The 27,714-nt window shown below is 49.8% G+C and overlaps 1 protein-coding gene across 1 annotated transcript; it reads left to right on the forward strand.

Annotated features, from left to right (window-relative positions):
- Window positions 1–8,689: 8,689 nt before the first annotated feature.
- Window positions 8,690–22,564, forward strand: SAMD13 (sterile alpha motif domain containing 13). Its single transcript, XM_073544904.1, has 4 exons — window positions 8,690–8,989; window positions 20,003–20,078; window positions 21,849–21,960; window positions 22,256–22,564. Exons 1-4 carry the CDS (start codon window positions 8,812–8,814, stop codon window positions 22,397–22,399), a joined length of 510 nt encoding a protein of 169 aa, XP_073401005.1. The 5' UTR covers window positions 8,690–8,811; the 3' UTR covers window positions 22,400–22,564.
- Window positions 22,565–27,714: the final 5,150 nt, after the last annotated feature.

The raw sequence follows: 27,714 nt of genomic DNA on the forward strand, positions 1-27,714 counted from the left end.
CACCTTGTCCTCTGATTGTTCCTCACCTGGTTTTGGCTACAAATGCTGAGAAAAAATACTGAACAAATACTGGTAGTGTGACCATAGCCTTAGATTCTAACCAGGGAGGAAATACAAAGCTCAGGGGGAAGATGATCTGGCTGTCAGTCCAATGTGATGTCAGTCTCTGCCCCTAATATTACGGCACGGCGGTCTCTCGCTCTGCAGGTCCCTACGGTGCATCGCCATTACATCCCCCAGGCAATCTCTCCAGAGCACGGCACCAGTTTAAGGGTTTTTCCATGGGGAGCTTCGAGTCCTGTAGGGACGTGGATCAGTATTTGTGGGCTCAGAAGCAGGACATATAACATCAGATGCCGTCTTTCCTGCAGTTTTGCAGAAATCACATATTTTACTGAATGTCCCTGCAAGAAAATCTACAGGACGAGAGTCAGCGAGCGAGAGAAGAATCTGCAGGAACCACGGATCCTCCGAACACCAAACCTAAAAACTATCATTAATCACCTCCAGACACTTAAAAGTTATGGACAGAATAATGCAGGAATTAGAGGCGGTCACTTAGGGAAGAGGCTGCAATGTGCACGGCCATACAGAGTGGGCGCCATCGCCCGGGGACCTCATGCTTCTCTGCCATGTGCGACGTGTTGGTGCTGACGGGTTCTGTGTCACTGCCATTGTTTTTATTGTTTTTCTTTTCTGCTTTTTAGATGTTTTCTTGTTTGTTTCTTTCAGTCTGGATAGCCGGGATCGTGATGTCATTGTATCTCCCTGATAACCAGATGTGCTGCCGGGATCCGAGGTGACATTTCTCTCTGAATCACTCCATTATGGACCAATATATTATATATAGAAGGGGCATTTATTAAAGGTTTCCCATGACCCACTTCTATTTATCACAGGACGCTGAAGCTGCACGTGTGTAATGATAGAAGTCTCTCTAGGTTTCGTGCCAATTTGTGGCTCAGAACTGATTCCGGTCTTGATGTTACAGGTGCTGCAGTGGAGCGAGGTTTGATACTAGACCCAGTGGATGGAGAGCAGTCATGAACTTCCTTTACTTGAAAGGCCGCACACCAATGGAGACGTTCGATGAGATGAGAGGTATATGGTGACGATACCCCATCATATGATGTAGTCAAGAACAGGCATTGCAAATGTGGTTGGACTTCGGTGCAAACAGCTCTAATTCCATGGCGACCCCACTCTATTGATGATCGCACCATCCAGCAAGTGGAGGTCGACATTTTGGAAAATCGCTGTGTAACCATTCACCACCTAGCCCAAAATTTCAAGAGCAGTGTGGGGTCCATAGAAAAAAAAAATCATCCAAGACCATCTTCACATGCATAAGATGTCCGCTCGCTGGGTTCCCCAACTGCTCACACCTTTCCAGAAGCTGGAACATGACGAATACTCTCAGGCTCTATAGACGATGTGCCATGGAATCCAGGAGGAGACAACAGACTGATCACACCGGATGAAAGATGGGTCCATCACTATGATCCTGAGACTAAAGTCCAGTCGAAAGTGCAATGAAAGTATCGTGACTCACCGCCTCCAAAGAAGGCACGTGCCCAACCCTCGGCAAGCAAGGTCATTTTGGGACCAGCACGTAGCAGTATTGATGGATTTCATGGCAAAGGGTACCATGATCACTGGGGCATACTATGCTTCACTGCTGCGGAAACTGTGGGAGGCCATCAAAACCAAGAGACGAGGCATGCTCACCAAAGATGTCCGCCTTCTGCAAGACAACCTAGAGACGTGGAGTGCTCACCAAAGGTGTCCGCCTTCTGCAAGACAATCTAGAGACGAGGCGTGCTCACCAAAGGTGTCCGCCTTCTGCAAGACGACCGAAAGATGAGGCGTGCTCACCAAAGGTGTCCGCCTTCTGCAAGACGACCGAAAGATGAGGCGTGCTCACCAAAGGTGTCCGCCTTCTGCAAGACGACCGAGAGATGAGGCGTGCTCACCAAAGGTGTCCGCCTTCTGCAAGACAACCTAGAGACGAGGCGTGCTCACCAAAGGTGTCCGCCTTCTGCAAGACAATCTAGAGACGAGGCGTGCTCACCAAAGGTGTCCGCCTTCTGCAAGACGACCGAGAGACGAGGCGTGCTCACCAAAGGTGTCCGCCTTCTGCAAGACAATCTAGAGACGAGGCGTGCTCACCAAAGGTGTCCGCCTTCTGCAAGACAATCTAGAGACGAGGCGTGCTCACCAAAGGTGTCCGCCTTCTGCAAGACAATCTAGAGATGAGGCGTGCTCACCAAAGGTGTCCGCCTTCTGCAAGACAATCTAGAGACGAGGCGTGCTCACCAAAGGTGTCCGCCTTCTGCAAGACGACCGAGAGACGAGGCGTGCTCACCAAAGGTGTCCGCCTTCTGCAAGACAATCTTGAGACGAGGCGTGCTCACCAAAGGTGTCCGCCTTCTGCAAGACAATCTAGAGACGAGGCGTGCTCACCAAAGGTGTCCGCCTTCTGCAAGACGACCGAGAGACGAGGCGTGCTCACCAAAGGTGTCCGCCTTCTGCAAGACAATCTAGAGACGAGGCGTGCTCACCAAAGGTGTCCGCCTTCTGCAAGACGACCGAGAGACGAGGCGTGCTCACCAAAGGTGTCCGCCTTCTGCAAGACAATCTAGAGACGAGGCGTGCTCACCAAAGGTGTCCGCCTTCTGCAAGACGACCGAGAGACGAGGCGTGCTCACCAAAGGTGTCCGCCTTCTGCAAGACAATCTAGAGACGAGGCGTGCTCACCAAAGGTGTCCGCCTTCTGCAAGACGACCGAGAGACGAGGCGTGCTCACCAAAGGTGTCCGCCTTCTGCAAGACAATCTAGAGACGAGGCGTGCTCACCAAAGGTGTCCGCCTTCTGCAAGACGACCGAGAGACGAGGCGTGCTCACCAAAGGTGTCCGCCTTCTGCAAGACAATCTAGAGACGAGGCGTGCTCACCAAAGGTGTCCGCCTTCTGCAAGACGACCGAGAGACGAGGCGTGCTCACCAAAGGTGTCCGCCTTCTGCAAGACAATCTAGAGACGAGGCGTGCTCACCAAAGGTGTCCGCCTTCTGCAAGACAATCTAGAGACGAGGCGTGCTCACCAAAGGTGTGCGCCTTCTGCAAGACAATCTAGAGATGAGGCGTGCTCACCAAAGGTGTCCGCCTTCTGCAAGACAATCTAGAGACGAGGCGTGCTCACCAAAGGTGTCCGCCTTCTGCAAGACGACCGAGAGACGAGGCGTGCTCACCAAAGGTGTCCGCCTTCTGCAAGACAATCTTGAGACGAGGCGTGCTCACCAAAGGTGTCCGCCTTCTGCAAGACAATCTAGAGACGAGGCGTGCTCACCAAAGGTGTCCGCCTTCTGCAAGACGACCGAGAGACGAGGCGTGCTCACCAAAGGTGTCCGCCTTCTGCAAGACAATCTAGAGACGAGGCGTGCTCACCAAAGGTGTCCGCCTTCTGCAAGACGACCGAGAGACGAGGCGTGCTCACCAAAGGTGTCCGCCTTCTGCAAGACAATCTAGAGACGAGGCGTGCTCACCAAAGGTGTCCGCCTTCTGCAAGACGACCGAGAGACGAGGCGTGCTCACCAAAGGTGTCCGCCTTCTGCAAGACAATCTAGAGACGAGGCGTGCTCACCAAAGGTGTCCGCCTTCTGCAAGACGACCGAGAGACGAGGCGTGCTCACCAAAGGTGTCCGCCTTCTGCAAGACAATCTAGAGACGAGGCGTGCTCACCAAAGGTGTCCGCCTTCTGCAAGACAATCTAGAGACGAGGCGTGCTCACCAAAGGTGTCCACCTTCTGCAAGACGACCGAGAGACGAGGCGTGCTCACCAAAGGTGTCCGCCTTCTGCAAGACAACCAACAGACGTGGCATGCTCACCACAGGTGTCCGCCTCCTGCAAGACAACCCAGGGCCGCCATCATGGCATGACAGCCCTTACAGGTGTATGGGGCCCGGTGATTAGGGGGGCCCGGTGCCTGAAAATGCTAGCAGCCCGGTCCATGCTTGGGTCCCGGGCCAGACCCCCCTACATTTTCTTCAGCCTCAGGCCCTCAGCCAGCCTGATGACCCGGCGCAGCGTGCAGCGCCTGCCGGGCCCCTCCTCCCCTCCCAGTGCACCATGGTCCAGCGCCTTCCTCATTCTGGAGCAGAGCGGCGTGCACGCGTGCCACGTGGGAATGGAAGCGGCGGTGTCAGAAGACGGTGGACGGCGGCGGCGGGACAGTGAGGCGCAGACTGCAGGCTGAGTCGAGGATAAGGTAAGTAGTCTGTCTTGTCTGTCTCTCTCCGTAGTGGCCTTGCTGATGATGGGGGTCTGGGGGAGCCAAGGGCCTGGCTGATGATGGGGGTCTGGGGGAGCCAAGGGTCCGGCTGATGATGGGAGGATCTGGGAGAGCCTGGGGCCCAGCTGATGGGGGGGATCTGGGGGAGCCAGGGGCCCTGCTAATGATGGGGGGGGTCTGGGGGAGCAGGGGCCCGGCTGATGATGGGGGAGCCAGGGGCCCGGCTGATGATGGGGGAGCCATCCATGGCCAGGGGCTGATGATGGGGGAGTCAGCCAGGGGCTGATGATGGGGGAGCCAGGGGGCCCTGCTGATGATGGGGTGAGTCAGGGCCCCCTGCTGATGATGGGGTGAGCCAGGGGCTAATGATGGGGTGAGCCAGGGGGCCCAGCTGATGATGGAGTGAGCCAGGGGGCTGATGATGGGGGAGCCAGGGGCCGATGATGGGGTGAGCCAGGGGCTGATGATGGGGTGAGCAAGGGGGCCCAGTTGATGGAGTGAGCCAGGGGGCTGATGATGGGGTGAGCCAGGGGCTGATGATGGGGGAGCCAGGGGGCCCGGCTGTTCATGGGGTGAGCCAGGCGGCTGATGTTGGGGTGAACCATGGGGCTGATGGTGGGGTGAGCCAGGGCCCAGGGGGACAAATCTCCAGTGTCTATGATTACAGTCTCCACCTGCAGCTCAGCCCGTAGTTCTATCCTTTTAGTCAGCACAGACTGTGCTGCACAGTACCAGCATGTTGACTGTCTCCACCTGCAACTCAGCCCGTAGTCCTATATGGGGTATCAGCCTACTCAGGACAAATTACACAACAACTGTGGTCCAAGTTCTCATGTTACACATGGGAAAATAAAACATTGGGGGTGAATAGATCATTTTTCTGAAAAAAATAAGATTTTTTTATTTTTATGGCTCTACATTATAAACTTCTGTCAAGCACTTGGGGGTTCAAAGTGCTTACCACACATCTAAATAAGTTCTTTAAGAAGTCTACTTTACCGTGGCAACATACCCTAAAGAGTTTTGGAATTACTGTATAAAAGTTAGTAAACTAAATAAATGGGGTGATCAGCCCTTTATACTCCTATTTTTATTTATTTTTGTTTTTTTACATAATCAATTAGTTACGTTTTGATGTGTATTTATGTTCTATAATTTATCGTTTGTTAATACAAATAAAGAAATTTTTTGTAGTGTATAATCAGTGATTATATATGCAGTCATATACACTTTCCATTTATTTGGTGGGCAGGCTGAGACAACCATTAGATTCTTCTTGACTGGGTGGTGGGCGCAGCAACAAGACCGGCTGTGTGAGTAAGTAACAAGTCCATGTGTTCGTTTGTCCACCATTTCAGTACTTGATTGTACTTATATATGCATTGCTATTGGATTCGATTTTGGAAGAGGAGGCGCTAGGGTGGAGGCGGAACTGGGGGTGGAGTCTCAAGGGTGACCCATAAATTTTGCCAGTATGGGGCCCTGAAATTCCTATTGGCAGCCCTGAGACAACCTAGAGACGAGGCGTGCTCACCAATGGTATCTGCCTTCTGCAAAACAACCAAAGAGACGAGGCGTGCTCACCAATGGTATCTGCCTTCTGAAAAACAACCAAAGAGACGAGGCGTGCTCACAAAAGGTGTCCGCCTTTTGCAGGACAACAAAGAGACGAGGCGTGCTCACCAAAGGTGTCTGCCTTTTGCATGACAACAAAGAGACGAGGCGTGCTCACCAAAGGTGTCTGCCTTTTGCAGGACAACAAAGAGACGAGGCGTGCTCACCAAAGGTGTCTGCCTTTTGCAGGACAACAAAGAGACGAGGCGTGCTCACCAAAGGTGTCTGCCTTTTGCAGGACAACAAAGAGACGAGGCGTGCTCACCAAAGGTGTCCGCCTTTTGCAGGACAACAAAGAGACGAGGCGTGCTCACCAAAGGTGTCCGCCTTTTACAGGACAACAAAGAGACGAGGCGTGCTCACCAAAGGTGTCCGCCTTCTGCAGGACAACAAAGAGACGAGGCGTACTCACCAAAGGTGTCCGCCTTTTGCAGGACAACAAAGAGACGAGGCGTGCTCACCAAAGGTGTCTGCCATTTGCAGGACAACAAAGAGACGAGGCGTGCTCACCAAAGGTGTCTGCCTTTTGCAGGACAACAAAGAGACGAGGCGTGCTCACCAAAGGTGTCCGCCTTTTGCAGGACAACAAAGAGACGAGGCGTGCTCACCAATGGTGTCTGCCTTTTGCAGGACAACAAAGAGACGAGGCGTGCTCACCAAAGGTGTCTGCCTTCTGCAGGACAACAAAGAGACGAGGCGTGCTCACCAATGGTGTCTGCCTTTTGCAGGACAACAAAGAGACGAGGCGTGCTCACCAAAGGTGTCTGCCTTCTGCAGGACAACAGAGACGAGGCGTGCTCACCAAAGGTGTCTGCCTTTTGCAACACAATTCAACAGTTCACCACTCACATGTTGCTCAAATGGAAGCATGCTCATTCTACCGCATCCCCCTCCTTCGCCCGACCTCGCACCATCGGACTTCCACCTCTTTCCAACAATTAGATACAAGATTTTCCCTGTATAATAGAACAAAGTTGTAACATCACAACTCAAAAAACATAGAAACCACAAAAAATTCCTGTGACTCAATCAAATCACACCGGAAAAGTATGAGTTTTGAAGACTAAAATACATTTTATTTAACTATAAAAACAGAGCAACAGTGCTAAAGCAGGTGACACAGGGCAGGAGTATGCAATACATACATCTTAAGTAACATATACACAAATATGCAGCCAGAAACGCAATCTATCCTATGAAGCAAGACACAACCCTGTCCAATTAACCTCCATTCGAAAATACAATGAATAAATGGACAGGTAACAGTCTAATAATCGGTGCTCAGAGTGCACTGAAGTGACTATGAATATGGCGGCCGACCATTAATTGCGCTAAATAAAGTGCGTAGTGCTAGACTATATATGGTCCTCGGACCGTGCTCTCAGGCCACAGGAAGGGGCTCCGGGGAAATCTGTAATGAACGCCCCTCGTGTGTAGATTATATCCGCACTTCTCGCTGCAATGTCACTGGGGGCTTTATTTTTAGGTTTTCTTCATTTATTTTTCTTTATCGATTCTTGCCTCTAATCCCTGCTATTTTATACTGGAGCTCTACACTGGATCCTGCTGATCTATGCTGGGACTGTATAATGGATCCCTGCTGATCTATACTAGGACTGTGCACTGGATCCCTGCTGATCTATACTGGGACTGTGCACTGGATCCCTGCTGATCTATACTGGGACTGTGCACTGGATCCCTGCTGATCTATACTGGGATTGTACAATTGTACACTAGATCCCTTATCTATACAGGGATTATACACTGGATCCTGCTGATCTATACTGGGACTGAACACTGGATCCTTGTTATTCTATAATGAGACTCTGCACTGGATCCCTGCTGCTGATCTATACTGGATCCTATTGATCTATACTGGGACTGTACACTGGATCCTGCTGATCTAGGCTGGGACTGAACACTGGATCTTTGTTATTGTATAATGAGACTCTGCACTGGATCCCTGCTGCTGATCTATACTGGGACTGTATACTGGATCCCTGCTGCTGTATACTGGATCCCTGCTGATGTATACTGGATCCCTGCTGATCTATACTGGGATTGTACACTGGATCCCTGCTGATCTATACTGGGACTGTATACTGGATGCCTGCTGATCTATACGGAGATTGTACACTGGATGCCAGCTGATCTATACGGAGATTGTACACTGGATCCCTGCTGATCTATACTGGGACTGTATACTGGATGCCTGCTGATCTATACGGAGATTGTACACTGGATCCCTGCTGATCTATACGGAGATTGTACACTGGATCCCTGCTGATCTATACTGGGACTGTATACTGGATGCCTGCTGATCTATACTGGGACTGTATACTGGATGCCTGCTGATCTATACGGAGATTGTACACTGGATCCCTGCTGATCTATACTGGGACTGTATACTGGATGCCTGCTGATCTATACGGAGATTGTACACTGGATCCCTGCTGATCTATACGGAGATTGTACACTGGATCCCTGCTGATCTATACTGGGACTGTATACTGGATGCCTGCTGATCTATACTGGGACTGTATACTGGATGCCTGCTGATCTATACTGGGATTGTACACTGGATCCCTGCTGATCTATACTGGGACTGTATACTGGATGCCTGCTGATCTATACGGAGATTGTACACTGGATGCCTGCTGATCTATACGGAGATTGTACACTGGATCCCTGCTGATCTATACTGGGACTGTATACTGGATGCCTGCTGATCTATACTGGGACTGTACACTGGATGCCTGCTGATCTATACGGAGATTGTACACTGGATGCCAGCTGATCTATACGGAGATTGTACACTGGATCCCTGCTGATCTATACTGGGACTGTATACTGGATCCCTGCTGATCTATACTGGATCCCTGCTGCAGATCTTTCCGGATCCTGCCGCCATGTCTCGCCCGGAGCCTCTGATCTTACAGACATTATTTCCTTCACAATCCTCCGCATTGAGCTATAAACTACAGCTCCCAGCGTGCTCCGCGGCTCGGGCGGCTGTGATTGGTCGGATGGCAGCTGTACTTGGACCGTGTGAGAGGAGGAAGCCGCGGCTGACAGCGATGCAGAGGGGTGAGTGTCCGCTCTGTGGGGGGCGGCTCTGACACACTGCACCGGAACGTCAGCGCCGGTCCCGTCCTGGTGACATGAAGTTTACAGTCCGTCACCACTGTCACATTGCAGAACACGGCGCCGCAGCCCTCAGTGTGAACGGTGCACCTCGTCTTGTCGCCTTGGACTCGGGGTCTCCGGCGTCCCCTCAGACCGCTCCCACCTTGTTTCTGCACTTGTTGAGGCGTTTTCGCTTGCGGTCAGTTTTCTGCTGCCGCTAAGGCCTCGTTCACACATCAGTTTTTTGCCATCAGTCAGAATCCGTCGGTTTTTGAAAAAAAGGGATCCGGCGACTGATGCTGCTGGATCAGTTTTTGTCTCATAATAATAATAATTTTATTTTTATAGCGCCGACATATTCCGCAGCACTTTACATTTCAGAGGGGATTTGTACAGACAATAGACATTACAGCATAACAATAATCACATAGATCATAACAGATACCAAGAGGAGTGAGGGCCCTGCTCGCAAGCTTACAGTCTATGAGGAAAGAGGGAGACACCCCTATTATAAAGCCTGGTAAAAAACGGGCTATTGTATATTGCTGGAAAGAGATGAGGTATAAGGCTGTGTGCCCTGTCAGGTTTAATAAGTGGGATTTCTTGCTTTAGGCTGTGTGCCCACGTAGCGATTTTTAAGCGTTTTTGCCGCGATTTTCGGCGTGAAAACGTTTAAAAATCGTGTACATGACGCCCCCCATGCATTCCTTTGGCATTCCGCACATGCTGTGCTAATGCTGCGCTTTTTTCTCCGCAGCGGAATCGCATCGCGGAAAAAATCGCAGCATGCTCATTCTTTTGTGCGGAATCGCTAAGAATTGCCGCGATTCCGCACCCATAGGAATGCATGAGAATCGCTTACTTCCTGCATGTGGCTATGCCCACCATGCGGGAAGTTAAGCGTCTCATGTGCGGTTGGTACCCACGGTGTGGAGGAGAGGAGACTGTCATCAGGCCCTGGGTACCATAACCCTGTAAAAAAAAGAATAAAAAGTAAAAAATCGGGGTATATTTACCTTCTGACGTCCCGCGCTGCATTCCCGGCCTCAGCGTTCCCAGTAATGCCTTGCGGCAAGGTCCTGTGATGACGTAGTCTCGCGAGATCGCTATAGTAACGCGAGACCAACGTCATCACAGGTCTCGCAAGGCATTACTGGGAACGCTGAGGCCGGGAATGCAGCGCAGGACGTCAGAAGGTAAATATACCCCGATTTTTTTTTTTTATTTTTTTTTTTTTTTATAATTTTTAACATTTTATCTTTTACTATTGAGGCCGCACAGGCAGCCTCAATAGTAAAAAGCTGCTCACACTTGTCAAACACTATGTTTGATGAGTGTGACCAACCTGTCAATCAGTTCTCCAAGCGATGCTTCAAATCGCTTAGAAAGTGCTTGAATATCGCACGCGAAAATCGCGGCAAAATCGCTTGGAAAGTGCTTGAGAAAATCGTGGTGAAATCGAGCGGAAAAAAACGCGCAATTTCTGGGAAGGAGTCTGGTTTTTATTGTGCGTTTTAGCACGCAATGTGGGCACATAGCCTAACAGTCAAACCAAATCTAACCAGCTGAAGCTGCCAATCCAATCATGTGGTCAGAAAAGCCTGAATCATAGCAGCTAAAAACTGCACAATACTATTATAGCCCAAAAACCTAAAAAAACGGGGAAAATGGACATAAAGAAGATGTATAAAAATTGATAATACGTGCTACCATCTGATAACAATTTCACTCAGCCGATGTGAAGAAAAGAGTGACCTGGCCCTATACCGAATGACTATCTGAACACCTACCTAGGTGCGGAGGTTGGCACCCTAAGAAATACGAGAATGGCACCCCCGCTCGTGCGATGGCTATCCCTAATCTCCTATATCATCCTATAAGATGACAGATTAGAAACAGAGGGCCAGACGGCCTGTATTCAGTCACTTAGAATATCTTCATGAATGCAGTAAAGTAGATTTATACAATCATATATGCTTGTGAGGAAAGGTAGAAAGTCCAGACAGTCTGAATAGATGCATAACACTCACACACAGTAGAACCAGTCACATATAAATTTGTAGCAAATTATGCCCTTTCCCAAAACCACTATGTTATGTATATGAAGTATATATAAAAATTGTCACATCAAGTACCCAGATAAAAAACTGCCCATTAGACACAATGATGAATCAATGGTAGGTAAACAGGAGCGGCTTATCTGATAACACAGTCAGAAATCATGAAAGCAAAGACACCACTGAATGTACCAGATTTTCAAGTCTCAGTGTAAATTAGTAGGGGTGCTACAGCCACTCCAGATATCAGATATATATCATACCCCTAGTTTAAGTCACCCTGATACTGACAACAATAGGCCCATTCATGGGAAAAAAACAAAAAAACACAGTACTTATCTGTGAATATATACTCCTTCATAATGATATCCATAAGCTCCATGATAACATAATTCCTCAGATACAGTCTGCACACTCTCAACGCGTTTCCCCCTACTGCGGGTTCCTCAGGAGAGATGCATATTGGTCAGAGCGGTCTGGCAGTCGAGACTAATCCAATTGATGAGGCTGCAGCTGCAGGAATTATCTTATCATGGACCTCATGGATATCATTATGAAGGAGTATATATTCACAGATAAGTAGTTTTTTTTGGGGGGGTTTCCCATGAATGGGCCTATTGTTGTCAGTATCTGGTGACTTAAACTAGGGGTACGATATATATCTGATATCTGGAGTGGCTGTAGCACCCCTACTAATTTACACTGAGACTTGAAAATCTGGTACATTCAGTGGTGTCTTTGTTTGCTTTCATGATTTCTGGCAATTTGTTATCAGATAAGCCGTTCCTGTTTACCTACCATTGATTCATCATTGTGTCTAATGGGCAGCTTTTTATCTGGGTACTTGATGTGACAATTTTTATATATACTTCATATACATAACATAGTGGTTTTGGGAAAGGGCATAATTTGCTACAAATTTATATGTGACTGGTTCTACTGTGTGTGAGTGTTATGCATCTATTCAGACTGTCTGGACTTTCTACCTTTCCTCACATGCATATATGATTGTATAAATCTACTTTACTGCATTCATGAAGATATTCTAAGCAAATGGATACAGGCCGTCTGGCCCTCTGTTTCTAATCTGTCGTCTTATAGGATGATATAGGAGATTAGGGATAGTCATCGCACGAGCGGGGGCGCCATTCTCGTATTTCTTTGGGTGCCAACCTCCGCACCTAGGTAGGTATTCAGATAGTCATTTTGTATACGGCCAGGTCACTCTTTTCTTCACATCGGCTGAGTGAAATTGTGATCAGATGGTAGCACGTATTATCAATTTTTATACATCTTCTTTATGTCCATTTCCCCCCTTTTTTTTCCGTTTTTTGAGGTTTTTGGGCTATAATAGTATTGTGCAGTTTTTAACTGCTATGATTCAGGTTTTTCTGACCACATGATTGGATTGGCAGATTCAGCTGGTTAGATTTGGTTTGACTGTTATACCTTATCTCTTTCCAGCAATACAATAGCCCGTTTTTTACTAGGCTTTATAATATGGGACATCTGTGCAATTTTATATTGTTATTTTTGTACTTAATAAAAGTTATATTTTAATAGGGTTTTTTTCAGTTAGTCGGTTATAGGTAACCCTTGTTCACATTATACTTGTTAGTTGAAAGAGGGAGACACGAAAGGTGGGTGGTAACAGTTGTCCTGATTGTATGGACCAGCCATAATGTTAGGTGTGTAACAGTACAGACACAGAGGGCTAATGGATGCATAAAGCATGTGGGAACATGATGCGGAGAACCTGGTTATGGTAAAACTTTTGGCTGTGCCACACAGGGATAGATTAGGTTAATGTGTTGAGGCGGTAGGCCAGTCTGAATAAATGAGTTTTCAGGGCACGCTTAAAATTGTGGGGATTGGGGACTACTCGTATTGACCTGGGAAGTGCATTCCAAAGAATTGGCGCGGCACATGTAAAGTCTTAAAGACGGGAGTGGGAGGTTCTGATTATTGAGGATGCTAACCTCAGGTCATCAGCAGAACGGAGGGCGCGGGTAGGGTGGTATACTGAAACAAGGGAGGAGATGTAGGGTGGTGCTGAGCCATGGAGGGCTTTGTGGGTGAGGGTAATAAGTTTGTACTGGATTCTGGAATGGATGGGTAGCCAGTGTAATGACTGGCACAAGGTAGAGTCATCGGTGTAACGATTGGCGAGGAATATGATCCTGGCTGCAGCATTCAAGACAGATTGGAGAGGGGAGAGTTTGGTAAGAGGGAGACCGATTAGAAGAGAGTTACAATAGTTGAGACGAGAATGAATAGGAGAAACAGTAAGAGTTTTTGCGGAGTCAAAAGTAAGAAAAGGTCGAATTCTAGAAATGTTTTTGAGGTGCAGATGACAAGAGCGAGCCAGTGATCGGATGTGGGGGGCAAAGGAAAGCTCGGAGTCAAGTATGACCCCAAGACAGCGGGCATGTTGCTGGGGAGTAATAGTGGAACCACACACGGAAATGGCAATGTCGGGTATAGGTACATTAGTAGAGGGAGGAAACAAGGAGTTCAGTCTTTGACAGGTTCAGTTTCAGATATAGTGAGGACATGATGTTAGACACAGCGTTTAGACAATCGCCGGTGTTTTCTAGAAAGACTGGCGTGATGTCAGGGGAAGCGTATAATTGGGTGTCATCAGCATAGGGATGGTACTGGAAACCCTACTGATTGTTTTACCAATAGGGGCAGTGTACAAGGAGAAGAGGAGGGGGCCTAGAACCGATCCTTGAGGAACCCCAACAGTAAGGGGAAGGTGAGAGGAGGAGGAACCAGCAAAAGATACAGTAAAGGAGCGGTCAGAGACATAGGAGGAGAACCAGGAGAGAACGGTGTCCTTGAGGCCAATGGAACGGAGCATAGTGAGGAGGAGCTGATGATCCACAGTGTCGAATGCTGCAGAGAGATCCAAGAGAATTAGCATGGAGTAATGACCTTTAGATTTAGCTGTTAGTAGATCATTAGAGACTTTAGTGAGGGCAGTTTCAGTAGAGTGTAAAGAGCGGAAACCGAATTGGAGAGGGTCAAGAAGAGAGTTATCAAAGAGATAGCGGATAAGACGGGAGTGGACCAGGCGTTCCAGGAGCTTAGAGATGAAGGGAAGATTAGAGGCAGGTCTATAGTTAGCGGCACAGTTTTGGTCGAGGGATGGTTTTTTAAGTAGTGGATGTATGACAGCATGCTTAAATGAGGAGGGAAAGATACCAGAAGAGAGAGGTTAAATATTTTAGTTAGGTGAGGGGTGACAGCAGGGGAAAGGGACTGGAGGAGATGTGACAGAAATGGGTCACTGGTGCAAGTGGTTGGGCGAGAAGATGCAAGGAGCCTGCTTACTACTTCTTCTGTGACTGGTTCAAAATCAGAGCGTGAGCTAGATGCAGTGGGGGAGGGAGGACAGTGCATGGAATGAGGTGATTGGGAGATAATTTCCTGTCGGATCTGGTCAATTTTTTCTTTGAAGTAATTGGCCAGATCGTCAGCTCGGAGCTCTGTGGTTGGGGCCTGTACTCTTGGGTTGAGTAAAGAATGAAAAGTGTCAAAGAGACGTTTCGGGTTATTGGACAGTGAGGTGATGAGAGTGTTGAAATAGGTTTGTTTGGAGAGGTGAAGGTCAGTGTTGTATGTTCTAAGCATAAACTTATAATGGATGAAATCTTCGTGTAGGTTGGATTTTCTCCACAGACGTTCGGTGCACCTGGAGCACCGCTGCAGGAAACGTGTTTGCACCGTGTGCCAGGGTTGTCGCCGTCTGCGTTGTGGTGTTCTATTTATAGGGGGTGCAAATTCATCTAGGGCACTTTGAAGTGTTTCATTGTAATGCTTCAATGCAGAATCAGGACATGAGAGGGAGGAGATAGGGGCCAATGAAGACCGCAAGTTCTTCATAAGTTTCTGGGTGTTAATGGCCTGTGTGTTTCTATAAGTCTGGACAGTGGGGGTGACCTGAGCAGCCTGGCAGTTCTTAATAGAGAATGAAAGAAGATTGTAGTCAGAGAGCGGGAGAGGGGAGTTTGCAAAATCATCCACTGCACAAAGCCGAGAGAAGACCAAGTCGAGGGAGTTTCCGTCTTCATGCGTTGGAGAATTAGTAAGCTGCGAAAGGCCAAACGAGGAGGTTAGAGATAAAAGGTGAGTAGCAGATGGTGAGAGGGGAAGAGCAATGGGGATGTTGAAATCTCCCATGATGAGGGAAGGGATGTCACAGGAGAGAAAATGTGGAAGCCAAGTGGCAAAATGATCCAGGAACTGATGGGAGGGGCCGGGGGGACGATACACCACCACCACTCGCATGGAGAAGGGGGTGTAGAGTATGACGGCATGGACCTCAAAAGAAGGGAAGACTAGTGAGGGTAGTTCAGGGATAACCTGAAAGGTACATTTTGGTGATAGGAGCAGATCAACGCCTCCACCTGCTCTATTGTCTGATCTTGGGGTATGAGAGAAGTGTAATCCCCCGTATGAAAGAGCAGCAGCAGCGGTAGTGTCTGACTGCTGGATCCAGGTTTCAGTAAGAGCCAGGAGGTTAAGAGAATTAGAAAGGAAAAAGTAATGAATGAACGAGAGTTTGTTACACACTTACTCATAGACTTGTATTAGCGACGGATTGTGATGGATGGCCTCACGTTTCGTCCGTCGTTCACTGGATCTGTCAAAATTTTGTGTCCGGCAGCCGGAGACAACGGACAAAGTAACGATTATTGTGTCCATCGAAAAATCAGACAGCGACGGATCCAGCGCCGTCAAGATGAAAGCCTATGGGAGCAGGATCCGTCACTGTCCGTCAAATGACAGATGCCAGCGACGGATCCGGTTTTTTAACTGAGCAATGAGCATGATCCTGACAGGTTACAACACCAAAGAAAGAATAGATATATACACATAGAATATATACACTCACTGGCCACTTTATTAGGTACACCTGTCCAACTGTGTGTTAAGACTTAATTTCTAATCAGCCAATCACATGGCGGCAACTCAGTGCATTTAGGCATGTAGACATGGTCAAGACAATCTCCTGCAGTTCAAACCGAGCATCAGTATGGGGAAGAAAGGTGATTTGAGTGCCTTTGAACGTGGCATGATTGTTGGTGCCAGAAGGGCTGGTCTGAGAATTTCAGAAACTGCTGATCTACTGGGATTTTCACGCACAACCATCTCTAGGGTTTACAGAGAATGGTCCGAAAAAGAAAAAAAATCCAGTGAGCGGCAGTTCTGTGGCCGGAAATGCCTTGTTGATGCCAGAGGTCAGAGGAGAATGGGCAGACTGGTTCGAGCTGATAGAAAGGCAACAGTGACTCAAATTGCCACCCGTTACAACCAAGGTAGGCAGAAGAGCATCTCTGAATGCACAGTGCGTCGAACTTTGAGGCAGATGGGCTACAGCAGCAGAAGACCACACTGGGTACCACTCCTCTCAGCTAAGAACAGGCATCTGATGGCTACTTTCAGCAGGATAATGCGCCATGTCATAAAGCTCGAATCATCTCAGATTGGTTTCTTGAACATGACAATGAGTTCACTGTACTCAAATGGCCTCCTCAGTCACCAGATCTCAATCCAATAGAGCATCTTTGGGATGTGGTGGAACGGGAGATTCGCATCAGGGATGTGCAGCCGACAAATCTGCGCCAACTGTGTGATGCCATCATGTCAATATGGTCCAAAATCTCTGAGGAATGCTTCCAGCACCTTGTTGAATCTCTGCCACGAAGAATTGAGGCAGTTCTGAAGGCAAAAGGGGGTCCAACCCGTTACTAGCATGGTGTACCTAATAAAGTGGCCAGTGAGTGTATATACACATGTCATTGAGACACACACACACACATATATATATTTATAGTTTATAGAGTTCTACATAGAATAGCCGCTGAATCAATCGCCGTCTTCTGTAAAATCATTCCCGAACCCGACATGAAATGACACATGGTTACATACAGTAAACCATGTCATAGAATGGTAGAGTTGGAAGGGACCTCTTGGGTCATCTGATCCAACCCCCCTGCTCAATGCAGGATTCGCTAAATCATCCCAGACAGATGTCTGTCCAGCCTCTGTGCGATGTCATAGCCAAACGATTTATATATGTCAGTGTTTAATCAATTTAGTAGTTTGTGTTAGGAAAAATTTGGAACTCTAGGGGTTAAATGTAAGGCTATAATCGTGGAAAAATATAGCGTGGGCTCCCGCAGTAATTTCTCCACCAGAGAGGGAAAGCCAATGAGTGACAGCAGATATTAATAGCCTAGAGAGGGACCATTGTGTTTGCCCCCCCCCCGCCGGCTAAAAAAAATCTGCCCCCAGCCACCCCAGAAAAGATGCACCTTTTCTGGCCCTCAGCCTCTCTATTCCACTGTCTTTAGCGGTGGCTAATGGTTTTATGTCACCTTGCTATTGGAAGGTGGCATTAAGCCGGGCTAATAATGGAGAGGTTCAATAAGACACCTATCCATTATTAACCCTAGAATAGAAAAGGGTTAAAAAAAGACACACACATTAATTAAAAATATTTTAATGATATAAATAAAGTTTTTGACCAAATTTATTATGCTGCCAATCCAAAAGAATCCCTTGTTCTGTTAAAAAAAAAACAAAAAAAAACAAACACCAATATCCATACCTCACCGCCGTTCAGTCAGGTCCCCTGCTGCAATCCACCACAAGGGATTAGCTAGTTTACAACGGGGACCAGTGCTAATGCTACTGGCCCCGCTGTAAACCACTACAGAATGAATGAATTCATCTCTGCGCAGGTGCCACGACTGACAGAGATGAACTGATTAGTGTGGGAAAGTTTCTGAATTTTTTCCCACGCTGTTAGTTCACCTCTGGTCAGCCAGGGACTCCACGCAGCCTCACCGACTACCGCTGACGTCAGTGAAAGCTGTACATCCCACTGTACAACATCCTGGTGGTCCCATATCCCACTGTATGACATCCTGGTGGTCCTACATCCCACTATGTGACACCCTGGTGGTCCCACATCCCACTGTACAACATCCTGGTGGTTCTATGGTCCCACATCCCACTGTGTGACATCCTGGTAGTTCCACATCCCACTGTACAACATCCTTGTGGTCCCACATTCCACTGTACGACATCCTGTTGGTCCTACATCCCACTGTACAACATCCTGGTGGTCCTACATCCCACTGTACGACATCCTGGTGGTCCCACATCCCGCTGTACGACATCCTGGTGGTCCCACATCCCGCTGTACGACATCCTGGTGGTCCCACATCCCACTGTATGACATCCTGGTGGTCCCACATCCCACTGTACGACATCCTGGTGGTCCCACATCCCACTGTATGACATCCAGGTGGTCCCACATCCGACTGTACAACATCCTGGTTGTCTTACATCCACTGTACAACATCCTGGTGGTCCCACATGCCACTGTACGACATCCTGGTGGTCCCACATCCCGCTGTACGACATCCTGGTGGTCCCACATCCCACTGTACGACATCCTGGTGGTCCGACATCCCACTGTACGACATCCTGCTGGTCCCACATCCAACTGTACGACATCCTGGTGGTCCCACATACCACTGTACGACATCCTGGTGGTCCCACATCCCACTGTACGACATCCTGGTGGTCCTACATCCCACTGTACGACATCCTGGTGGCCCTACATCCCACTTTACGACATCTTGGTGGTCCCACATACTACTGTACGACATCCTGGTGGTCCCACATCCCACTGTACGACATCCTGGTGGTCCCACATCCCACTGTACGACATCCTGGTAGTCCCACATCCCACTGTACGACATCCTGGTGGTCCCACATCCCACTGTACGACATCCTGGTGGTCCCACATCCCACTGTACGACATCCTGGTGGTCCCACATCCCACTGTACGACATCCTGGTGGTCCCACATCCCACTGTACGACATCCTGGTGGTCCCACATCCCACTGTACGACATCCTGGTGGTCCCACATCCCACTGTACGACATCCTGGTGGTCCCACATCCCACTGTGCGACATCCTGGTGGTCCTACATCCCACTGTACCACATCCTGGTCGTCCTACATCCCACTGTACCACATCCTGGTGGTCCCACATCCCACTGTACCACATCCTGGCGGTCCCACATCCCACTGTACGACATCCTGGCGGTCCTACATCCCACTGTACGACATCCTGGCGGTCCTACATCCCACTGTACGACATCCTGGCGCTCCTACATCCCACTGTACGACATCCAGGTGGTCCCACATCCGACTGTACGACATCCTGGTGGTCCCACATCCCACTGTACGAAATCCTGGTGGTCCTACATCCCACTGTACGACATCCTGGTGGTCCCACATCCCACTGTGCGACATCCTGGTGGTCCGACATCCTGGTGGTCCTACATCCCACTGTAGGACATCCTGGTGGTCCCACATCCCACTGTACCACATCCTGGTGGTCCCACATCCCACTGTACCACATCCTGGCGGTCCCACATCCCACTGTACGACATCCTGGCGGTCCTACATCCCACTGTATGACATCCAGGTGGTCCCACATCCGACTGTACAACATCCTGGTGGTCTTACATCCACTGTACGACATCCTGGTGGTCCCACATCCCACTGTACCACATCCTGGTGGTCCTACATCCCGCTGTATGACATCCTGGTGGTCCCACATCCCACTGTACCACATCCTGGTGGTCCTACATCCCTCTGTACGACATCCTGGTGGTCCCACATCCCACTGTACCACATCCTGGTGGTCCCACATCCTGGTGGTCCCACATCCCACTGTAGGACATCCTTGTGGTCCCACATCCCACTGTAGGACATCCTTGTGGTTCCACATCCCACTGTAGGACATCCTGATGGTCCTACATCCCCTTGTACAACATGCACTTGTCAGATGTCTCATTAATCTTTTGTGGTCTATTTCTTTTGGACAGTTATAGAAGCAGCCGAACTTTCCCAGGAGACGGAGACTATGGAGAGCAAAGAGAACGGCTCCACGGACTCCAAAAGGTAAATTCTGCGCTGTTCTGGCCATTGTGCGCCGCGTCATTGGGTGAAATTCATGAACACGAATGCGGTTTTGGTGAGCGGCCTCAGCGGCAGATCCTGCGCCGATTACTAAGTGTCTGTGTAGGGTCTGGGGATTTCAGCCGATCTGATCCTTTTCTATAACGCAGATAAGTGTCGCCAGTGATGCAGAAAGCTCCTTATCCCCAGCACCATCCCCCACAGCCGCCTATGTCACACATACGTCACCGGACGGGGAGGGACCCCCACACTGGGTGCCGACTGTTGTACAGCCGCCTCTCGGCCTTTAGTTGTCGCCATCGTTGTGCTCCCATGGGAGGCTTGTTGTTTTCCTTTTTTCTGCAGTTTTGAAGTATCGCAGTATGATCACTGGCAGAAGGTCTCTCAGGGGTTACTGCGATCCCAGACCTGCACCGATGCTCGGGATGATTCCTCTCGCTTCCAGGGACCACCACGTCGTTATTTTATGTGATGGAGCCAAAGAGGTTTTTGTTTTTCTTAAATCATTGTGCGAGAGGAATAACGTGTTGTTTCCTAGAATCAGATCTCTATAGATGCAGGGGTAACAATGATTTTTTAGTTTGTGCAGGGAAAAAAAGATTGTTACGGCTTGTATTTCTGTAGTTTTGTAAATAGATCCATTTTCTATCATCACTTCGGTGCCGGGTGTTGATGCCTTGTGGGGTACATGTAAAGCCGGAGCTGGTGGGCTTCAGTACATGGCGGATATCTGGGTGTTATGGGGGACCTAATGCAAAAACCTGTATACAGTGAAGGAAAGAAGTATTTGATCCCTTGCTGATTTTGTAAGTTTGCCCACTGACAGACGTGAAGAGTCTATAATTTTAAGGGAAGGATAATTTTATCATTGAGAGACAGAATATCAAAAGTAAAATCCAGAATATCACATTGGTGAAGAAGCCGGCTGTCCACAGAGCGCTGTATCCAAGAATGTTAATGGAAAGTGGAGTTGAAGGAAAAAGTGTGGTAGAAAAAGGTGCACAAGCGACCGGGATAACCGCAGCCTGGAAAGGATTGTTAGGAAAAGGCCATTCAGTAATGTGGGGGAGATTCATGAGGAGCGGACTGCTGCTGGAGTCATTGCTTCACACCGCACACCGACGTCTCCAGGACATGGGCTACAAGCGTCACATTCCTTGTGTCAGCCACTCATGACCGATAGACAACGCCAGAAGCGTCTTACCTGGGCCAAGGAGAAGAAGAACCGGACTGTGGTCAGCGGTCCCAGAGTCTGGAGGAAGAATGGAGGCCACAATCCAAGCTGCTGGAGGTCTAGTGTGAAGCTTCCACCATCAGTGATGGTTTGGGGAGCCATGTCATCTGCTGGTGTAGGTCCACTGTGTTTTATCAAAACCAAAGTCGGCGCAGGAAATGTTAGACCACTTTGATGCAGAAGGAGGCCGACATTTCAGATTTTACAATCATTTTTCCAGCTGGTGTTATAAAGTATTCTAATTACTGAGATAATGACTTTTGGGTTTTCAATGGCTGTAAGCCACAATCATCAACATTACCAGAAATAAACACGGGACACAGATCACTGTGTGTAATGACTCTATAGAATAGAGGAGAGGCACTTTTTGCATTGAAGAACTAAAATAAATTCATTTTTTGATGATATTCTGATTTTTGAGAAGCTCTTGTATGTACAGGACGTCCGTTTTAATCAATTGGGGCCGTAGAGTTTGTACTGGGTCATTGTTGTGTTATCGGTGGTGTCATGTTTTCCAGCTCCATAGAGTACGGGAGACCCCCGGATCCGGCGCTCTGGGCCATCGATGATGTCGTCAATTACTTTAAAGCGGCCGGATTTGAAGAACAATCAGCAGCGTTCAGAGATCAGGTAGGAGATAATAAAGGGAAACCCCGATCTGACAGATCCTCTCTTAGTCTGTGTTCACACGGTCGGTGTTTGGTCAGTGGTTTCCATCAGTATTTCTAAGCCTCCTGAGCGGACAGCAGTGCGTCTTCTTAGATGCCGCTTTGCTGTATTTGGCCTGCAGGTGGCGCTCCCATCCAGCGTGTGACTGTGAGCAGTAACCGCACGGTTGCGGCTCCCCGGCTCGGATCCCGCGGGGTCTCCGATGACCCCCTCGTTTCCTTGCATTCATTGATCGTTTTTCTCTTTTTTCCATCAGGAAATCGATGGGAAATCTCTGCTGCTCATGACCAGGAACGACGTCTTAACGGGACTTTCTCTAAAACTGGGTCCAGCGCTGAAAATCTACGAATATCACGTGAAGCCGCTGCAGACACAGCACCTCAAGAGCGTCTCCCCGTAACACGTGGGCTGTCATATGGCTGCAGAGTGACCCCCAAACATGGACCATCCACGAGGACTGGGGGGAGGACGCAGGGACCGGCGGGAGGACGCAGGGACTGGCGGGAGAACGCAGGGACCGGGGGGAGGACGCAGGGACCGGGGAGAAGGACGCAAGGACCGGGGAGAAGGACGCAGGGACCGGGGGGAAGGACGCAGGGACCGGGGGGAAGGACGCAGGGACCGGGGGGAAGGACGCAGGGACCGGGGGGAAGGACGCAGGGACCGGGGAGGGAGGACGCAGGGACCGGGGGGGAGGACGCAGAGACCGGGGAAGAGGACGCAGGGACCGGGGAGGAGGACGCAGGGACCGGGGAGGAGGACGCAGGGACCGGGAAAGGACGCAGGGACCGGGAAAGGACGCAGGGACCGGGGAAGAGGACGCAGGGACCGGGGAAGAGGACGCAGGGACCAGGGAGGAGGACGCAGGGACCGGGGGGAGGACGCAGGGACCGGGGGGAAGACGCAGGGACCGGGGGGAAGGACGCAGGGACCGGGGGGAAGGACGCAGGGACCGGGGGGAAGGACGCAGGGACCGGGGGGAAGGACGCAGGGACCGGGGGGGAGGACGCAGGGACCGGGGAAGAGGACGCAGGGACCGGGGAAGAGGACGCAGGGACCGGGGAAGAGGACGCAGGGATCGGGAGGAGGACGCAGGGATCGGGAGGAGGACGCAGGGACCGGGAAAGGACGCAGGGACCGGGGAAGAGGACGCAGGGACCGGGGAAGAGGACGCAGGGACCGGGGAAGAGGACGCAGGGACCAGGGAGGAGGACGCAGGGACCGGGGGGAAGACGCAGGGACCGGGGAAGAGGACGCAGGGACCGGGAGGAGGACGCAGGGACCGGGGGGAAGACGCAGGGACCGGGGAAGAGGACGCAGGGACCAGGGAGGAGGACGCAGGGACCGGGGGGAAGACGCAGGGACCGGGGGGAAGACGCAGGGACCGGGGGGAAGACGCAGGGACCGGGGAGAAGACGCAGGGACCGGGGGGAAGGACGCAGGGACCGGGGGGAAGACGCAGGGACCGGGGGGAGGACGCAGGGACCGGGAAAGGACGCAGGGACCGGGGGAGGACTCGGGGACCGGCGCCGCTGATCTCCGCTCCTTGGGAGGAGTTATTGTGCTTGTGATCCTATGAGGATGGGGGGTGCTGCACGGAAAAGCCCCTTTATCTGTACAGAATCACCCCCTGAAGGGCACCGGACTTCCTGGTGGACGTCGGACAGGATGAACATGATCAATGATCCTTCCAGATTTATAAAGGATCCTGAGGACAAATGTGGATGGTCAGAATAAGGTGAATTATCAGAATTGTGAGAAATGAAATGGAAGTAAATATGTTTATGGGGGAAGGAAATGGGACCACCGTCACCGCTATGGGGCCCACCATCACTGCCATACGTGGTCACCACTATAAGGGGCCCCTGTCACCCCCATAATTATTACAAGTGCCTCTCGCTCTTGGTGTGACCGGACACACAATTAGCTCCAGACTGATCCCAGGTACCAGGTATAGACTGAATACGGGGGGGGGGGCGCTCTTTATTGCTCCCAGGGGTCCTTGAATCCTCATATGATAGCTATATAGAAATAGTCTGCCTGTGATTCACATTCCTGTCCGCAGGGGGCAGTGTTGTAATGGCTGCTAATTAGATGGAGCTGAATTGTAATCACACAAAGGGCTTAAAGGCTGACAATCACTTGTCGGTCCCTGCAGTTGTCACTTTCCTGCCCACATTGTTCTCTGCGCAAGAATATATGAACTGCAAAACAGGACGTGTTCTGAACTGCAGTGTAAAGCAGGGCGGCTTCTATGGCAATGACCCCCACAGACTGCAGATGTCAGACTTGACCTGGAGCTGCAGATTCGTTTTATATCAAAGTATGTGACAATCACTGGAAACTTCCATAGAGATTCTGCCATAGCATTCACTATATGGAGAAAGTATGTGCCCCCCACATCCACCTCCGAGGGCTTCTCTATCCTCATCTACATCCATAGACATTAATATGGAGGAAAGTATGTGCCCCCCACATCCACCTCCGGGGGCTTCACTGTCCTACTCTACATCCATAGACATTAATATGGAGAAAGTATGTGCCCCCCACATCCACTTCCGGAGGCTTCACTGTCTTCATCTACATCCATAGACATTAATATGGAGGAAAGTATGTGCCCCCCACATCCACCTCCGGGGGCTTCTCGGTCCTCATCTACATCCATAGACATTAATATGGAGAAAGTATGTGCCCCCCACATCCACCTCCAGGGGCTTCACTGTCTTCATCTACATCCATAGACATTAATATGGAGGAAAGTATGTGCCCCCCCACATCCACCTCCGGGGGCTTCACTGTCCTCATCTACATCCATAGACATTAATATGGAGGAAAGTATGTGCCCCCCACATCCACCTCCGGGGACTTCACTGTCCTCATCTACATCCATAGACATTAATATGGAGGAAAGTATGTGCCCCCCACATCCACCTCCGGGGGCTTCACTGTCCTCATCTACATCCATAGACATTAATATGGAGGAAAGTATGTGCCCCCCACATCCACCTCCGGGGGCTTCACTGTCCTCATCTACATCCATAGACATTAATATGGAGGAAAGTATGTGCCCCCCACATCCACCTCCGGGGGCTTCACTGTCCTCATCTACATCCATAGACATTAATATGGAGGAAAGTATGTGCCCCCCACATCCACCTCCGGGGGCTTCACTGTCCTCATCTACATCCATAGACATTAATATGGAGGAAAGTATGTGCCCCCCACATCCACCTCCGGGGGCTTCACTGTCCTCATCTACATCCATAGACATTAATATGGAGAAAGTATGTGCCCCCCACATCCACCTCTGGGGGCTTCACTGTCCTCATCTACATCCATAGACATTAATATGGAGGAAAGTATGTGCCCCCCACATCCACCTCCGAGGGCTTCACTGTCCTCATCTACATCCATAGACATTAATATGGAGGAAAGTATGTGCCCCCCCACATCCACCTCCGAGGGCTTCACTGTCCTCATCTATATCCATAGACATTAATATGGAGAAAGTATGTGCCCCCCACATCCACCTCTGGGGGCTTCACTGTCCTCATCTACATCCATAGACATTAATATGGAGGAAAGTATGTGCCCCCCACATCCACCTCCGGGGGCTTCACTGTCTTCATCTACATCCATAGTCATTAATATGGAGGAAAGTATGTGCCCCCCCACATCCACCTCCGGGGGATTCTCTGTCCTCATCTACATCCATAGACATTAATATGGAGGAAAGTATGTGCCCCCCCACATCCACCTCCGGGGGGCTTCACTGTCCTCATCTGCATCCATAGACATTAATATGGAGGAAAGTATGTGCCCCCCACATCCACCTCCGGGGGCTTCACTGTCCTCATCTACATCCATAGACATTAATATGGAGGAAAGTATGTGCCCCCCACATCCACCTCTGGGGGCTTCACTGTCTTCATCTACATCCATAGACATTAATATGGAGGAAAGTATGTGCCCCCCCACATCCACCTCCGGGGGATTCTCTGTCCTCATCTACATCCATAGACATTAATATGGAGGAAAGTATGTGCCCCCCCACATTCACCTCTGGGGGCTTCACTGTCCTCATCTACATCCATAGACATTAATATGGAGAAAGTATGTGCCCCCCACATCCACCTCCGGGGGCTTCACTGTCTTCATCTACATCCATAGACATTAATATGGAGGAAAGTATGTGCCCCCCACATCCACCTCCGGGGGATTCTCTGTCCTCATCTACATCCATAGACATTAATATGGAGAAAGTATGTGCCCCCCACATCCACCTCCGGGGGCTTCACTGTCTTCATCTACATCCATAGACATTAATATGGAGAAAGTATGTGCCCCCCACATCCACCTCCTGGGGCTTCTCTGTCCTCATCTACATCCATAGACATTAATATGGAGAAAGTATGTGCCCCCCACATCCACCTCCGGGGGCTTCTCTGTCCTCATCTACATCCATAGACATTAATATGGAGAAAGTATGTGCCCCCCACATCCACCTCCGGGGACTTCACTGTCCTCATCCACATCCATAGACATTAATATGGAGAAAGTATGTTCCCCCCACATCCACCTCCGGGGGATTCTCTGTCCTCATCTACATCCATTGACATTAATATGGAGGAAAGTATGTGCCCCCCCACATCCACCTCTGGGGGCTTCACTGTCCTCATCTACATCCATAGACATTAATATGGAGAAAGTATGTGCCCCCCACATCCACCTCCGGGGGCTTCACTGTCCTCATCTACATCCATAGACATTAATATGGAGAAAGTATGTGCCCCCCACATCCACCTCCGGGGGCTTCACTGTCCTCATCCACATCCATAGACATTAATATTGAGAAAGTATGTGCCCCCCACATCCACCTCCGGGGGCTTCACTGTCCTCATCTACATCCATAGACATTAATATTGAGAAAGTATGTGCCCCACACATCCACCTCCAGGGGCATCACTGTCCTCATCTACATCTATAGACATTAATATGGAGAAAGTATGTGCCCCCCCACATCCACCTCCAGGGGCATCACTGTCCTCATCTGCATCCATAGACATTAATATGGAGGAAAGTATGTGCCCCCCACATCCACCTCCGGGGGCTTCACTGTCCTCATCTGCATCCATAGACATTAATATGGAGGAAAGTATGTGCCCCCCACATCCACCTCCGGGGGCTTCACTGTCCTCATCTACATCCATAGACATTAATATGGAGGAAAGTATGTGCCCCCCACATCCACCTCTGGGGGCTTCACTGTCTTCATCTACATCCATAGACATTAATATGGAGGAAAGTATGTGCCCCCCCACATCCACCTCCGGGGGATTCTCTGTCCTCATCTACATCCATAGACATTAATATGGAGGAAAGTATGTGCCCCCCCACATTCACCTCTGGGGGCTTCACTGTCCTCATCTACATCCATAGACATTAATATGGAGAAAGTATGTGCCCCCCACATCCACCTCCGGGGGCTTCACTGTCTTCATCTACATCCATAGACATTAATATGGAGGAAAGTATGTGCCCCCCACATCCACCTCCGGGGGATTCTCTGTCCTCATCTACATCCATAGACATTAATATGGAGAAAGTATGTGCCCCCCACATCCACCTCCGGGGGCTTCACTGTCTTCATCTACATCCATAGACATTAATATGGAGAAAGTATGTGCCCCCCACATCCACCTCCTGGGGCTTCTC

The sequence above is a fragment of the Dendrobates tinctorius genome, unplaced genomic scaffold (assembly GCF_039654945.1).
Source record: "Dendrobates tinctorius isolate UK_male_01 unplaced genomic scaffold, ASM3965494v1 ptg000138l, whole genome shotgun sequence".
NCBI lineage: Eukaryota > Metazoa > Chordata > Amphibia > Anura > Dendrobatidae > Dendrobates > Dendrobates tinctorius.

Excerpts from the sequence above, each read along its gene's own strand:
- SAMD13 (XM_073544904.1), top strand. The coding sequence starts at position 8,812 with ATGTCTCGCCCGGAGCCTCTGATCTTACAGACATTATTTCCTTCACAA. Across the intron at positions 8,990-20,002 it reads GCTGACAGCGATGCAGAGGG|TTATAGAAGCAGCCGAACTT; the intron begins GTGAGTGTCCGC and ends TCTTTTGGACAG. Across the intron at positions 21,961-22,255 it reads CAGCAGCGTTCAGAGATCAG|GAAATCGATGGGAAATCTCT; the intron begins GTAGGAGATAAT and ends TTTTTCCATCAG.